Source organism: Lepisma saccharinum, chromosome 10 (genome assembly GCF_977018435.1).
Source record: "Lepisma saccharinum chromosome 10, izLepSacc3.1, whole genome shotgun sequence".
Classification (NCBI taxonomy): domain Eukaryota; kingdom Metazoa; phylum Arthropoda; class Insecta; order Zygentoma; family Lepismatidae; genus Lepisma; species Lepisma saccharinum.
Window position 1 is genome coordinate 72961361 of NC_139238.1, and position 16044 is coordinate 72977404.

A 16044-nucleotide genomic window follows, 5' to 3' on the forward strand; every position below is an offset into this window, starting at 1 on the left:
TTCCAAATAACAGTTAGCAGCACAAGATTTCTTCCATTAAGGAATTTACAAACTCCATGTATGTAATATTATTTGGCCAGTAATACATTTTAATTTTTATCTTCTTTTTCCTTATGTTTTCTTTCCAAAGTACCATACAAATCAGAACGTTTCTTCATTTTTTGATGAACTTATTTCAACCGCATTTCACATTAGTATCGTTATCTTGTATGGAATACTGTTTCCATATTCAGAAACTGCAGGATTCAAGTTTACAATGATATATAACATGATAGGGCCCCGTAAACAGGAAAAATCAATGCAAGTGTGCCAAAATCATGGAATGACCCTGCACGGTTTCATGTTGGCTGTCTGAATTATTCCGTGCATAATATGCGCCACAGTTTTTGGGGGCAAAATTTTTGAAAAAAAATTGTGTGCATTATACATGAGTAAATATGATAATTCTTGCATCCGAATGGCCTTCCTTAAGAAGGCTCAACTAGTAACAGCATGAATAACTATGCAATACATGCTAATATATGGTCAAATCCACCATATCGACGCAGATTTCAAAATTCCACTAGCAACAGTGGAAAAATTTATAGTGGTATGTTTATTGTTCTTATTTAATGATACATGGGACACAGAAAGCACACATATTAAAAAACACATACTGTACTCGTTATTTAAAAAAAAGTGTGGGGGTGGGGATAATGGAAATATCCATAAGCAAACTCAAAACATTAAAAAGAATGTTAGAACTGAATTGAAAATTCAGGCACCATGGTGACTGGGAACCTGGAATTTTCTACCCCAGGTGAGAGTATCGGGATTTGTATCGGTTCAAAGTGGTATTGTATAAACAAGCAAACAAAATAAAACTGAAAAATAATACATATGTAGTTTTGGAGGAACGACATGTTAATTGTTGCAATGTGGTACTTGTACAGGTGTAATTCTAGCCTTCCTCAAGGTGTTTACAACCACTTGGATTACTACTGTCCCAGCAATCCTCAAGAGGTAAACAACAATGATTCATTACAAAGTACAGTAAAACCTCATTAATCCGGACCCCGATAAGCCGGACAGGCAAAAGGCCAAAAAAAAAAAAAAAAAAAAAAGCAGAATGCAAGGTTTTAAATGTGGCTACAAGTCAACAAAGGAACTTCTCAAAGAAAAGGCAGTCAACCACTGATGAAATTCCATTTCTCACAGACTTTGTACTGTACTGTATAGTCTATTGAGGTCTATGCCCTTTAAATACAACATAATAAATGTGTTTTGTTGCTATAAACGGAGTATTAATGCACTTTCTACTGTTCTTTTACATTATTCCAGTTAATCCGGACTTTCGAAAAACCAGTCAAGTTATCCCCCATTAGTCTGGATTAACGAGGTTTTACTGTAATAGACTTTATACTTACTTGTTTGGATAATACTTGGCTGAGAAGTTACAGTTCTACTTTGACTCGTAGTACTAGTAGTGGTGGTGGTCGTAATGGCTGGTTGGGAGCGAGCCTTGATAACCGCAGAATGGAGACCAGGGCCCAAGTAGCCAAACTCAGCTTTATATTCCTCTAGGTAGTCCGGGGGTTGCTTGATGGTTTTTAAAAGAGGTGCAAGAACTTTCTGGAATACAGAACAGATTTTACAGTTAAAAATAATAGTCAGTTTTATTTTTTAAAAAATACGGCTTATACTAATGCTGACGTGTCGGTATCGGAAAATATCGTTTGGATTTTATTTAATGATACAGGCCAATACATTTAGGTGATTTTCATTGTTTACGTGGTCTGCAAAAAATGCTGCACATTACTTTTGCACAGTCTAATTATCCTGAAACTAACGCAAAATTTGAACTTTCCTTTGATTTTGTACCAACATTGATTTAAAAAAAGCATATGATTCGTTCAAAAGAGATAAATTATATAATATATTAGTCAAGTTTGGAATACCTAAGAAGCTTGTTAGTATGATAAAAGTATGCACCTGTGAAACACAAAGTAAAATTCGTGTGGGTATTAATATGTCTGACAAATTTACAATTCATGATGGGTTAAAACAAGGAGATGCATTATCTCCATTGCTCTTTAATTTTGCCTTAGAATATGCTGTTAGGAAGGTAAAAGAAACTAAAGAAGGACTAAAATTAAATGGTGTGACTCAGTTGTTAGCATATGCAGATGATGTAGACTTACTGGGGGATGATGTGAATACAATTAAGAATAATGCTAAAATATTTTTCAAAACTGCTAAAGAGATAGGTTTGGAAGTTAACAAAGAGAAAACTAAATATATGCTTACAGGCCGAAACCAAGTGTTAGGTAATAATCAAAATCTAATTATTGATAACAACTCGTTTGAACCAGTTTCAAAATTCAAATACTTAGGAGTAATATTAACAAATGAAAATTATATTAAAGAGGAAATAAAAAGTAGGCTTAATTCAGGAAATGCATGTTACTTCTATCTACATAAACTTTTGTCTACTCGTTTAATATCTAAGAAACTAAAAGTTAAAATATACAAAACAGTAATTTTGCTGTAGTATTATATGGGTGTGAAACTTGGTCCTTTACATTGAAAGAGGAACATAAATTGAGAGTATATGAAAATAAGATCCTTAGGAAAATCTTTGGACCTAAAAGGGATGAGGAGACAGGGGAGTGGAGAAGGTTACATAATTTAGAACTACATAATTTGTATTCATGTCCAGATATTATTAGAATAATGAAATCAAGAAGACTCAGGTGGCCTGGCCATGTGGCACGAATGGGAGCGGAAAGAGGAGTTTACAGGATTCTTGTTGGGAAACCTGATGGTAAGAGACCTGTAGGAAGGCCAAGACGAAGATGGAGGGACAACGTTGAGATGGACCTAAAGGAAATTGGTAGAGATGGAAAAGAGTATATAGATCTTGATCAAGATAAGGACAGATGGAAGGCCTGTGTTGCTGCAGCCATTAACCTTCGGGTTTAAGAAGGCTAGAGAGTTAGTTAGTTTGTACCTACATTATGTGAAAAATTATTCTTTGATTATATAACAGGTATTTTTATGCAAAAATCTGCATAAAGAAAAACTCTCTTTCTGGTGGGAAGTCAAATCTTCATTCTCTGTGAACTTCCAGGGATCCCCCTCTAACCACCCATGAAAAACATAACTTTCCACAGCAAACAGTGGTTGGTCGAAGTGTGTCTGAAGCCCATTGTATGCTCAGATGGGCAAATCAAGACCGCACCCACAGTATAAAGTGAGATCTGAACCACTGAGTAATCTGCTTCCAGCAGGTATCGGACCCACAAACAAATAGTTCTGTTACAATGAAAGACCATGCTTCAAAATTAAACAGTTTACAGTCACTGGGATACATGTACGTATCCTTGTGGAGAAATGCTGTTTCCATGATGTACTACAGTGCGTCCATTTCGATCTTCAGCCGAGAGATCGGGAGAAGCGTGGTGGGCGGCGCTGACGGAGATGCCGACATTTGCGGCCTGTAATGCCCACTTATTTTTATGGACATATGCAGACATTTATAAAATATTGCAAAACTAGCACTAACCTGTGTTATAAGAGTACGGTTTTAATTTGAGTAGCTTAGTGGCTGTATGTGCTGATGATTTTGACATGCCCATCTTCTGTGAAACACTGCGTAGAGGTTTGTTTGGAGAACGTTCTAACGCTGCACCAATTTCATCGAGTTTTGCTTCGGTTAGAATCTGTCGTTTTTGCTTAGGTGTTTTAAAATTTAACGATCCAGTTTCTCGTAATTTAAGGACAAGATGTCTAACCGTATCTCTATATGGAGGTGAAATGCCTGAGGATTTCTGTACAAATTGCCTACACACGTCTCGACACGAGTCTGTTTTCACGTAACTGTCATACATAAAAATTCTTTGTTCTAACGTGAACCTTGTGGCTGGCATTCCAATCGTCTCACTGACACAACACACATACACACTGCAATAACACAAACAAGTAAGGACAAGTAACCAAGAATAACATTGCGCACAGTATGAAATTAACACGCTCTTGGTTTACATCTGCTCGCCACTATATTCACAGCTCTGTCTTCATCTAGTCGCGAAGAAACAAACAACTCGAGCTCGGAGATTTCGGATTGCAAGCAAGCTCACGAAAACTATTGACTTTTAACGGTTTCGTCTGCAGCGTAATCTTGATACAGTGTTGCACATTCGAAACCTCCAAACGATCCCCATCGACACAAAACTCTTTCAAGGATATAAACTTAAGCAGGACATTACTGGTCAAAACTATGATTAAAATGTTTTATCTGTGGCTCTTAGCATCGTTTCTAAAGCATATTTATTTGTGTATATAAGGGCAGAACTTGGATGAATTACAGAACTTTTGCATGTTATAACACAGGTTAGTGCTCGTTTTGCAATATTTATATAAATGTCTGCATATGTCCATAAAAATAAGTGGGCATTACAGGCCGCAAATGTCGGCATCTCCGTCAGCACCGCCCGCCACGCTTCTCCCGATCTCTCAGCTGAAGATCGAAATGGACGCACAGTATTAGTGCATGTGACTGGGGCAGGCTCAGTTGCCAAGCATATTAAGTTCCAATCTTGCCACCACGTTTCCCAGATCAAATCCCGATGTAGGCACGGGTGTTCCTTGCGAGTGTCCCTTCATCAATTTCATGATATCATCACTAGAGGCATGCATATGTTGTTTTTTACGGAAACACAGTAAGTTGATTGATTCATTTGGATCATTTTACTTTGCATTTTCTGCCACTTTTGACTAATTGCAAAGATGAGGATGAGTGATAATATAATGAAATTGATGAAGGGACACTCACAATGAATGAAACTGTGAATGATGATGATGATGAGCATATTCTGTGCCCCTCCCAGGAAAATATTCTATATCGGTCTATGCCTGTGGCAATCATTAATCGGTGTTATTTGGTTGCATAAATGCAAGATAAAATAACTTTTACCACGGCATGTACAGCAAAACATTAGAAAAATACCAAGAAAAGTTTTCACCTTAACTGCTTGCCTTATTATCACAAGTAAACTCAGGCAGGTACTAGGGGTACATTTTATATTATCCAGAGTATAATCGGCCAAACTACTTTTTCTCGTTCCATTTCCTTTATCGCATACAAACTCGTGAAAGGCTGTCGCGAAGTACAGTAAATGTCCACTTGGAAGCAGCACCATACTCAGCTTGATGCTTAGAATGTGTAGCAGAGTGAGAGATGCCAAAGGCAAGAAGATTGGCAGTGAATTGCCTTACTACTGCCCAGATTGGAACGTTCCCTTATGTGTAGCTCTGTGCTTCAGAGTTCAACTCACTGTGCATATTTAATATATAATAATTTCTGAATCAGAACTTCAATTTGTAAGATTTTAAAAACATATGTACAACATTTAAAGGCAACATGCTTACGTTTATTATGATGATACAGATTTATATCCTTCATTAGTTCGAGTATACTCGGAATAATAAAATTTGTTCATTATATATACATGTATACATGTACACATATGCATAATGTTTACAAGTGAGCAAACTGAATTGTTTAAACTTTCATTTTCATATCTACAATATTTAGAGGCAGAACATTATAACCTTTTTTGTAAAAATAACTTTTCTTACATTATGTTCATGAAAAATGAACATTTTGCATGCATGTGTGTAGGCCGAGTTAACTCAGGGATAATAAAACATCTTTTACATATAGATATTTTATCTTCTTAGCTATATTTCAGGTAAAATATGTATGCATACAATATAGAACAAAGAAACTGGATTTGGGAACGAATTAATGTGTAAGGTAAGCAGTTAATAATCTCCAAAGGTTGTGAAAAATGGTTTGTGTTGTCTTTGTATATGTTGAAAATTGTAACCAGCAAGAGGGGAAGTATGTGAATATAATACTTAATTGTGTGTATTGCTTGTTGCACTTATGCTTAAAAAACGATAAATCACATGTTCAGATGTAACATGTGTAGAAGATAAGCAATGTTACTTTGTAGCGAATACCAGTAACATGGCTTCATAAAATTACTGTGCGAGGATTGAAACAATGCCAATTTAAGAAATATAGTGCTTTTTTACTTCATAAATGTGATATTATTGTTTTGAAATATATGGTTGTAAGCAATGAGGGAAAGAAAAATACTTACTATGAGCAGATGTTTGATATGTCCGGCAGCAATTTTATCAATGTTGCTAAGGACTGGACCTTCTAAGCAGCCTTCTAGTTTTTCGCCTACTTGCTTCACCCTTGGAAGCACAAACACTTTCACTACTTCAGTTCCAAGTTCAGACAAACCTAGAAGAAAATAAATGAAAACTAAAGTGAAACGGGAAAAGATTAGACATTTTTTTTATTTATATAAAGTTACAATCGCAGCACTTTTCCTTGTGTGAGTGAAGCAATGTCAATATTGACACCTCATTATGGATAGTGAAGCAACTGGCTTCCATAGTACATAATACAGGGCTACTATAAATTAGGTCTCAAACAAATTAATCGGTACTCTATCGGTATCAGCCAATATAGGCATATTGGTGTACTGGTTTATCGGTAAAATTATCAATTATTTTACCGATCTGATATATCTATAAATAATTCTGCAAAATTCTGCCATTTTATTATAATTTTTTATGGATAATCTCCATGCCCTACTTTTTGAAAAAGTAAATGTCTAAATATGCAACTATTTTTGCATGGCAAGAACATGGAAACAAACATTCATTACGGAGATCAATGAACTATTCAGGTTCTTCAAGGAGCATTTGGAATTTTATATCGGATCGGTAGAGTACCGGTTATCGGTATCGGTAAATTTTATATTGCTACTTTATCGGTATCGGCCAAAATTTCATATTGGCCTATCCCTACTATAAATCCACAGTATAAAAAACTTACGTGAGTATAATAGTCTTAACACTCCTTGCAGATGACCTTTCGCGAAGCTATGCTTCGCTTCTTCAAGTATTTCTCTTCAGTAAATAAAATACTTCGTCATATATGTAAAAATAAATCCAGGATTAGGTAAAAAAGGATATTGGGATATAGAATTTAAAATTATATGACGTTAAAAGTGCCATGTAGGCTAAGAGATAATTCTAAAAGAACTGTGTACCCATGCTACTACATGTAGGCTAAGAGATAATTCTAAAAGAACTGTGTACCCATAGTACTACATGTCGGCTAACGTCATATAATTGTAATCTGCAAGGAGTGCTATGATTATTATACTCACTCACGTAAGTTTTTTATACTTTTTATACTGTGAATATATTTAGTGAGTAAACGCACAAATTTCAGAATGTACCCTACTATAAATGATTTATTGGATTTCAAAACACTGAATTTTCCAAAATATTGCACATACAATAATGATTGATACATGAAAAGAATCAGAATATCTTGCACTTCACGTATGTTTTAGGGATGGACTGATAAAGTTCTGCATACACTGATAAAGTATACTTAAAAATTATCAATGATATAAATTACAAATATGCCATGAAAAAAATAAATGGTTTGTTGGTTCATTCTTCACCACAATTAATACAGGTAGCTTAAGTAGCTGCAATGGGGTTTACTTTGAAAAAAGATATGGCATATTTACAAAACAAAGGTACAATAATTATTAAGGCTGAGTCACATCGGCATCAGCCGATACCAGAGGTATCAGTATCGGATAGTATCGGTTGGATTTTATTTACTGGTTCTGGCCAATTCTTTTCTGACGTTTGTGTGGCACTTTCGTGGAGTGTATTTGTCCTGGAAATTGTGCAAAAATTGAAGTTGCTTTTTATTTTGCACCAGTTTTGTGTGAAAAAACTGAATTTTGTATTAACATAACATGTAATCTAATATTCTGAAGTAATTCTTACATATTTTAAAGCTTAAATCTTGGTAAATTTAAACATATAATCAGACTAGAATACTAACACACTAATATCAATCAATATTTTGAAAAACTTTTAATATCATAATTTTGAGTATCGGTATCGGTGGGAATTGGTGAGACTATCGGCATCAGTATCGGTTTAAAGTGGTATCGGCTCAGCTCTAACAATTATACATTCATATTTTAAAAAAATACACCAAATTACCGACTATTTTCAGAAATAGCTGCTTAATAAAATTATGGACAATTTTAGTGATATATCAATATGCCTATGGATTCCTGCTTAGCCAAGTGGTTGGCACTCTTGCCTTTGTTGCAGGTGGTCCCATCTTCGATTGCAGGTGGGATCCTCCAAAATTTTGGCGCTGACCTGGTATCATGAGGACAATTGAGGAGCAACTGATGGGACTTGGTGCACTGACCATGTGTCACCCACTGAAAACAAGCCATTCTGGCAGGCTCTGGCCCTTAGAAGGCCGTTGCACCATGGAGTTTAGTAGAGTTAATCAATATGCCTATATTTGTTGTTGCTCATTATCCTGTTCGATCCTTAAGGAATGAAATACAGTATTTATGCATGTGTAATGTGTGTATGTATATAATGTGCACCCTGGTTTTTGATGGGCAAAAGCAACAAACAATTATATCTCTTATATAATGCGCAGTACAATTCAGGTTCAACAAATGGCTTTCTTAGTTGTAAAGCTCTTGCTATGCCGATCAAGAATGAATGACATCATACCTATTCAATGAGTCACCTGTTCCTATGTGGACCAAGACAAGAGGAGAATATCCTCTTGTGTATACAATGAGTAACCAACCCACGCTAACTCCCCCTTCTCCCTCCACTGTCTTTAGCATCCCAAAGCTTTCACTTCTGTAACCACCTTGTTTATTCTGTAGTAGAAGAAAGTGAGATCAAAATTATGTTATGGATTTGCAGCACTCGGGAACTTATTTTCTATTGCTTCACAGCTGATAAATACTGCTGATACACATCCCGTGTGAAGGGAGGAGCATTCTCGAATTCTACCAGAAAAGCGCAGTGCTGCTTTTCTCGGTGTCGCAAAATGTTCCGTTACAAAGTGAAAAATTATGGAAAATAGCCATTTCACTTTTATAGTGTTTTTTCTTTTTTTTAATATTATTACTAAAAGAAATCCAAATTGGTAATTTGTATTTGCGTCTGTTTATATGCAGTGACAGTGAAAACATGCACGGTTTTAATGTTGGCTGTCCAAATTATTACATGCATAATACGCACCACAGTTTTTGGGGTCAAAAATTTTGGAAAAAATTGCACATTATACATGCGTAGAGGCATGCAAATTTCGTTTTTGACGAAAACACGAAATATGAAATAACTTGCTGTAATGTTTATTTTTCATGTTTCTGAAAGGTGCGAGGTGCATTTTTCTACCCTGTTTTGTCACGAAATAATGCAAAATGAACTGCAAAATGCGAAATATACTCTTAAACACGAAATTTACTGTTTATATACCAACGTGACACTTTCTGAAGTCGAAGTATCGTGTGAGTTATGCAATTCACGGAAAATTGATTAATTCTGCTGTAAATATTTGAGAAGCAAAAATGGACCGCTTTACTCAGGAATAAACTTAATACTCCAGTAACTACATAAATGTGCTATTAGAAGGGTTAAGTTTATTTTGTTTAATAACTGCAGTTTTTAAATCAAATTTAGGATTATATTCACAAATTTAAAACCTAAAATGTCATTTTATATAGCACTTTTGATGTGATTATTCATCGCTATAACACCGAAATTTTATTTTATTTACCGCTTTTGAACCCGAAAGCGACTCTGTTTATGTACCGATATTTTGCTTCTTTATTTACCAAAAATATGTGCCTCTATACATGCATAAATTCGGTAAACTCAATTCTGATGAAATTATTTCAAATGAGCTTTACTCTAAATAACCAAGTTTTCTTCTATCTCCAATTGTATTCAGAAAGAATGAATTCTGCAATGGGGGAAAAAATGATTGCTTACCTTCTATGGCTCCGTATAGCGAAGCCAGAGGAGTTTTTTCACCCTGAAGGGCACGGCTGAACATTCTTGTTATCCTGGTCTGTACATTATTTGTCGATGTATTGAAATTCTTACAAATCTGAGCCATCAAACGAGATGCAAAATCCCTCAACGCCCAGTGGTTGTCCAACTCCGGCCTCATGCACAGTTGTTTGCTTACTATGCACGTCGCCACGGAAGGAATCAATTCATGCAACTATAAGAAAGAAAAAAAGAGCATTTATAGGTATAACTTTACATTTGGAGCAATATGAAATTTTTAACTATAACCAATAAAGTACTAATACAATCACTTTTTATACAAATACCGTACTTATGCGTGTATAATGCATGTGCATGTATAATGCGCACCCTGGTTTTTATTGGGGAAAAGTGACAAAAATTATATCTCGTATATAACGCTCAGTATAATCCAGGTTTAAAAAATGGCTTTCTTAGTTGTAGGTCGTAAAGCTGTTGCTATGCCGATCAAAAGTGAATGACATCCTATGTCACCTGTTTTTTTTTTCTAAAGAAACTTCAAAATGTATATACCATGACTAACGTAACATTTATAAGAAGCCCATTCAGGACACTCAAACTATCAGTTAGCAGCACAAGATTTCTTCCATTAAGGCATTTACACACTCCATGTATGTCATATTAATACATTATAATTATTATTTTCTTTTTCCTTATCTTTTCTTTCATCCAAAGTACAATAAAAATAAGAACGTTCCTTCATTTTGTGATAAGCTTATTTCAACCACATTACACATTAGTGTCACTATCTTGAATGAAATACTGTTGTCATATTCAGAAACTGCAGAATTTAAGCTTTACGATATATAACATGATAGGGTTCTGTAAACATGAAAAATCAATGCAAGTGTCACAAAATCCTGGAATGGCCCTGTTCGGTTTCATGTTGGCTTCCGAATTACTCCGTGTATAATACGCACCACAGTTTTTGGGAGCAGAAATTTTGAAAAAAGTGTGCATTATACATGTGTAAATATGGTATATACAATAATTCCATGTAACTTACGATTGATTGAATTTGATTGATTGATTGATTGATTTTACTTCGCTTTTTGTGCCACTTTTGGCTAATTTGCGAAGGTAAGGATGAGTAATGATATGATGAAATTGACGAATGGACTCTCACAAACAACCATACCCAGGCTGGGAATCCGACCCCAGACCTTTGGTGTCGTAGCGCGATGCTAAACACTCAGCCACGAGGGCTGGCATGAAACATTTTGATTGAATTTGAAATAGTATTTGTATATTGCATTGGTTTGAGGGGTTAAAAACCTACTGGTGAACACTTTAAAAAAATATTGCTGTAGCATTTTTACTTACATATTTTTCCAAATACAGGCTCTGATTGTCAAGGAGAGCTTTCACCATCCTCATGAGGTAGATGAGTAAGGCCAGATTGTTCTGGACAACGTTGACCTTCACCCCTTCGGCAATGAAAGTGCACATCCTTGGTAGCATTTCATGAAGACCTGGATCTGAAGCCAAGCTCTGCAAGGCTTCCTGCAAGGAAAGGAGAAAACGAGATGTTACAGATTGAATATATCTAGGAGTATGCATATTTTGTTTCAGAATTGTGAAATGGGCAAGTTTATAAGATGAGATATTAACTTTCCTAACAAATTTTGCCATGAACTAAATCAAATTTAAGTACAAAACATAAGAAAATCTTTTAAGTATGGAATTAACACAAGAAACTGTCTCATACCTGACGTTGGATAGTACATTATTACAGTAGAACCCCAATTTTACGAGGTGTGACAATTTAACACCACGAATCGTCACAGTGTATCACACAGATTCAAGCCAGGCAAACTCATGTACCCAAACATGTTTGGACATGTTCCAACTTGTGTTTACATGAGCCACACTGTTCATTCCCGAGTAGTAGAGGAAGTAGTACATGATATATTGTCGGTGGAACAAAATTTCCGCAAAGATGATGTCTCAAATCTTGACAAATAAGTAGAAACAACATTTCGGCTTCACATTTTATCTGATCTTTTACACAATGTAGCCTGATGGGTCAAAATGCCACAACATGCAATGGAAAACACAGAATTCACCTTGGCTGAAAAAGGTACCATGTTCAAGACCACATTTGTGTGTTTCTTCCATCACAAGGGAACAGTCCACTATGACTTAATTGAACAAGGACAAACAGTGAATCAATAATGTTATTTGGAAGTGCAAACAAGGTTAAAGGAATGTGTTCAGAGGAACTCTGACCTGACAAGTGGATTCTCCATTACAAATATGAATCATGAATCATCCACGTTATTTGGCAATTTCTGGTTCTTTCCAAATTACATTATGCTCTGGAGGAACAAATATTTGCTGACACTCCTGACATCTAACACAACTTGATAACATAATGGGGAGGTATTCCAGAAAATAATTTTCAAGACTGTTTCCAGCAGTGGTGCCAACATCTCACAAAGTGCAAAGCTTCACAAGGAGAGCATTTCAAAGGTGACAGCAGAGGTAAGCAAATTTTGTTTTAACGGAGTCATTCCGATAATTAAATTGTCCCACCTTGTACATTCCTGAATTTGACATTCTCCACATCTAAAGGTTTTCACTTTGGATCAAAGTTCCACAGAATTCACTAATTAATTTCCAAACAGCAATTGATTGTTTTATATAACAGGTAATGTTTCAAAAACTTATTTTTCGCATCATCAGAACCAATGAAGTATTGTCGTTTGTTACTGACAAAATTATAAGAACTAATTCAGCAAACTAAGAAATTCACAATATATACTTTTCCTTCTAACTTCATTAGGCCTGATGATTCAAACGAGAAATTTGTGAAATGTTATCTGTTATAAAAACAATTAATGTAGTGGAACCCCAATTGTACATTCTTGGATTTTACATTTTCTCAGATTATACATTGAATCTTGATGGTCCCAATATAAATTAAACACTGAATATGTAATAATGAAGTTTTACAGTTTATATACTGACAGCTACGCAAAATACAAAAACAATTATTAATTCTGTGGAAAAAAATAGGATGAAAAATAGAATATCTTAAAAAAAAACCTGTTAAATTCCATGTCTTTCACATGATCATGAATATGCATAATGTCATTTTACATACCAAATGTGAGCCAAAAATGTAGTCACTTTTTGTACAGAAATTCTGTTTTTTTATTTACCACAAATATGTGTCTTGGTATATGTCTAATCTTCTAGAAAATAAAAACCTAGCCTACAACAATGTAAAACCAGTCCTAAGATTTAAAACAGTGAAGCTAAGGGCTAGATTGAGGACATCACTTGTTTTGAGGACATGAGTTGCCATAATTACAAAGAAGCTCATCTTGGTACACCCATGCATTGACTGGGTCTCAAACCCAAGACACAAGGACCCATTTCACTACTGAACAAAGTTAATTACTGAAGACCATTGACTGAAACTTGCCCCTGAAGTTTCTTTTTAAATTTCATCCAGGGACTTTCACAGCATTTAATATTCATACATTTTACATAACATAATTTCACTATTGTCACTTTTAGCTCAAGAGGTAGAACGATGACATTAACTAGACAAATACAAAACTTACAAAACAAAACTTACAAACTAGGAAATGCATGCTATGGTGATAGTCTTATATTTATTTTTAAATGTCAGCCTCCATTGTGGAGTGTGGAGTGGAATATGCTATGAGGTAGGGGGGTTAGGTTCGAATGTTGCATTAGGCATGAATGTTGATTTGATTTGGTTTATTATAAGTTGCTTTTCTGCCAGTTTTGGCAAATTGTGAAGATGAGGATGTGTAATGCTTAGGGAACGGATTTCTAGATCCATAGCTATTTTTTTGCTACTTCCTAGACGTATGCTATTTATAGATCTTTGCATTTCATGTACACAGCACCCCTCAACTGAAATTCTATAGGACATAAAAATGCCTAAATGGACTATAAATTCCTATAAATGCCTATATGAACTATACATTCCTATAAATGCCTAAAAGCCCTATTTTCACTTGAAAAACGCCTTTTCAACCTTTCGCTAAACTTTAAAAATAACTTTTATTAAGAACAACAATTAAAGGGACCGTAAGCAAATCAAACAAAAATGCGATCTGTTTTGGGACGGAATCCAAGCTATAATACCATTAAGTTGTTAAAACAGGGCTGGCATTATTCCCGGCCTCCAACAGTGTAAGCGTGCGGGAAGATTCCAAGAATATGGAATTGGCAGTTTAGCTGTTTCGAGTGTCTGCTGTAACGAGTAGGAAAGACAACCTTGTAAGTTAGCAATCACGTCACCTATTTCCCCCATTGACACAACAGTTAGGTGAAAGGGGGAAGACCATTGCGAATCTGCCTGCAGTTTGAGTTTTGAGGTTGAATTTTTTGAGCACAACATTAAGCACAGATAGACTAATCGGGACTTGACCTACAGTTTAAAATGGGATCCGAACCACTATGTACCCCCAACGGATAACGAACCTACGACCTCTTCGTTACAAGTCGACAATGTTACCACTATGCCTCGGGGAGAATCAAACCTGCCTTGGGAATCAGGAGCAGTTGCATTTATGAAGCTTGCAGCAATAACTTCTTGCAGCATAGATAGAAGGTTCTCCAATGGTGCTAGTCGTTTTGCCACCCTGTGCGATGGCGGCAGATGCCGCTCCTTTTCAAGTATTTTTCATAGTATTTTTATTAGCCTTAATTTAAAAAAAACACTACGTTCGCCACTTGCCATGGTTACCGGCAAAGTTAATAAATTCCAATTTCTACTTACATTAGGTGTAAAATCATGACCCTTTATCAGTTTTAAGGTCACCTTTGGTGTAATTGTTATATTAACTCTTTTAGTTTATCTTTTAATTCAGTAGCCTTCATGTGTTAACATTGCGGCAAGTTTTCTACTTTTCAGACAAAAGATCAGATGGCATGTCTTTATGCTTATTAATATAAAAAAAATTGAAAAATTCACTATGATGTTTAAGCTGCTCAAATCTTTCTCTTAGAGCTAAAATAATCGTCTAGGACCTGGTAATAAAAATCAACTTTGTACCATTTTGTGGATGGATCTTCAACAGTTTTGTCATACTGAAACTGCTTCTTCTTTCGATTCCGCCCTTGTACAGTGTTGTCTATCTTTGGATCATCTATATCTAAATTCGATGCCAATTCTTTTTCATCAACCAGGACTCACAGGTCGCTGCCCCCTGATGCATCCACGAGTGGAGGGAGGGAGGCCCTGCCAGGCTGCCAAGTGGCATCTAAGAAAGTTTAAAAAATTTTCATCACTCCTGCTTTTTTCAAAACGTTGATATGTTTGCAAGAAATCATCTAACACATCGTAGATTAATGTTTTGAATACATTTGCTCTTTACATTACGTGGAGTAAAAAGTCATACCAGATAACTAATGAGCAAAGGAATGTAAAGCCACACAACTGGTTTGCAATACAGTTTTATTGTGCCAATTATTTGAAGGAGCGCATCATAGACTTCTCCAACTTGGTATCTCAACGGAGTTAAGGCATCGAATCTGCTTTCCCACCTTGTGGCTCTCAGTGGTTTTAAAGCGAGACTATTGACATGTTCCTTCAAAACTGTGGGTTGGCATATATTATTAACTTCCAAGTTATATAATATAATATTATAGCTTTCAAGTTTTCAATAGGCTTATATTTTTCTTCTCTTCAAATTTGGCCACCCTGAATATTTGCCGCTCTGGGCAGTGGCACGGTTCATGAGAGAGAAATAGAAAGGTAAAAATTAAAGTGCCAATATGTAGTAACACACACTATAATAAATAATTAACAACTCCTCTTATGAATGTAATTTCTAAAAATTGAGCACAACCTATGAGTTTTCAATAAAATTTATGAAAAAATTCAAAGTTTGATCTTAAATCCACTTCATGCTCAGGTACAGTAACTGGGACTGGACTACAGTTCAAGTGAGATCGGAACTGCTGTAAGATGTGCCTCCATAAGGAATCGAACCTTGGACCCCTTGACTTACAAGGCAATAGCATTACAACTATACCATCTTTGAATGATCTGCAAAGGAAACACTCATAAAAATCAAGTGGAAAGGAAAA

General features: G+C 35.5%; 1 protein-coding gene across 3 annotated transcripts in view; it reads right to left on the reverse strand.

Moving 5' to 3' along the window:
- Window positions 1–16044, reverse strand: part of Taf6 (TBP-associated factor 6) — a 55194-nt gene that overhangs the window by 19402 nt on the left and 19748 nt on the right. For all 3 annotated transcript variants that reach the window (XM_083130495.1, XM_083130494.1, XM_083130496.1), the window contains exons 6-9: window positions 11293–11472; window positions 9910–10144; window positions 6150–6298; window positions 1407–1611 (exon numbers count right to left, since the gene is read on the reverse strand). In XM_083130495.1, coding sequence (XP_082986621.1) covers window positions 1407–1611; window positions 6150–6298; window positions 9910–10144; window positions 11293–11472 — 769 coding nt within the window. The remainder of the gene's footprint in view (window positions 1–1406; window positions 1612–6149; window positions 6299–9909; window positions 10145–11292; window positions 11473–16044) is intronic.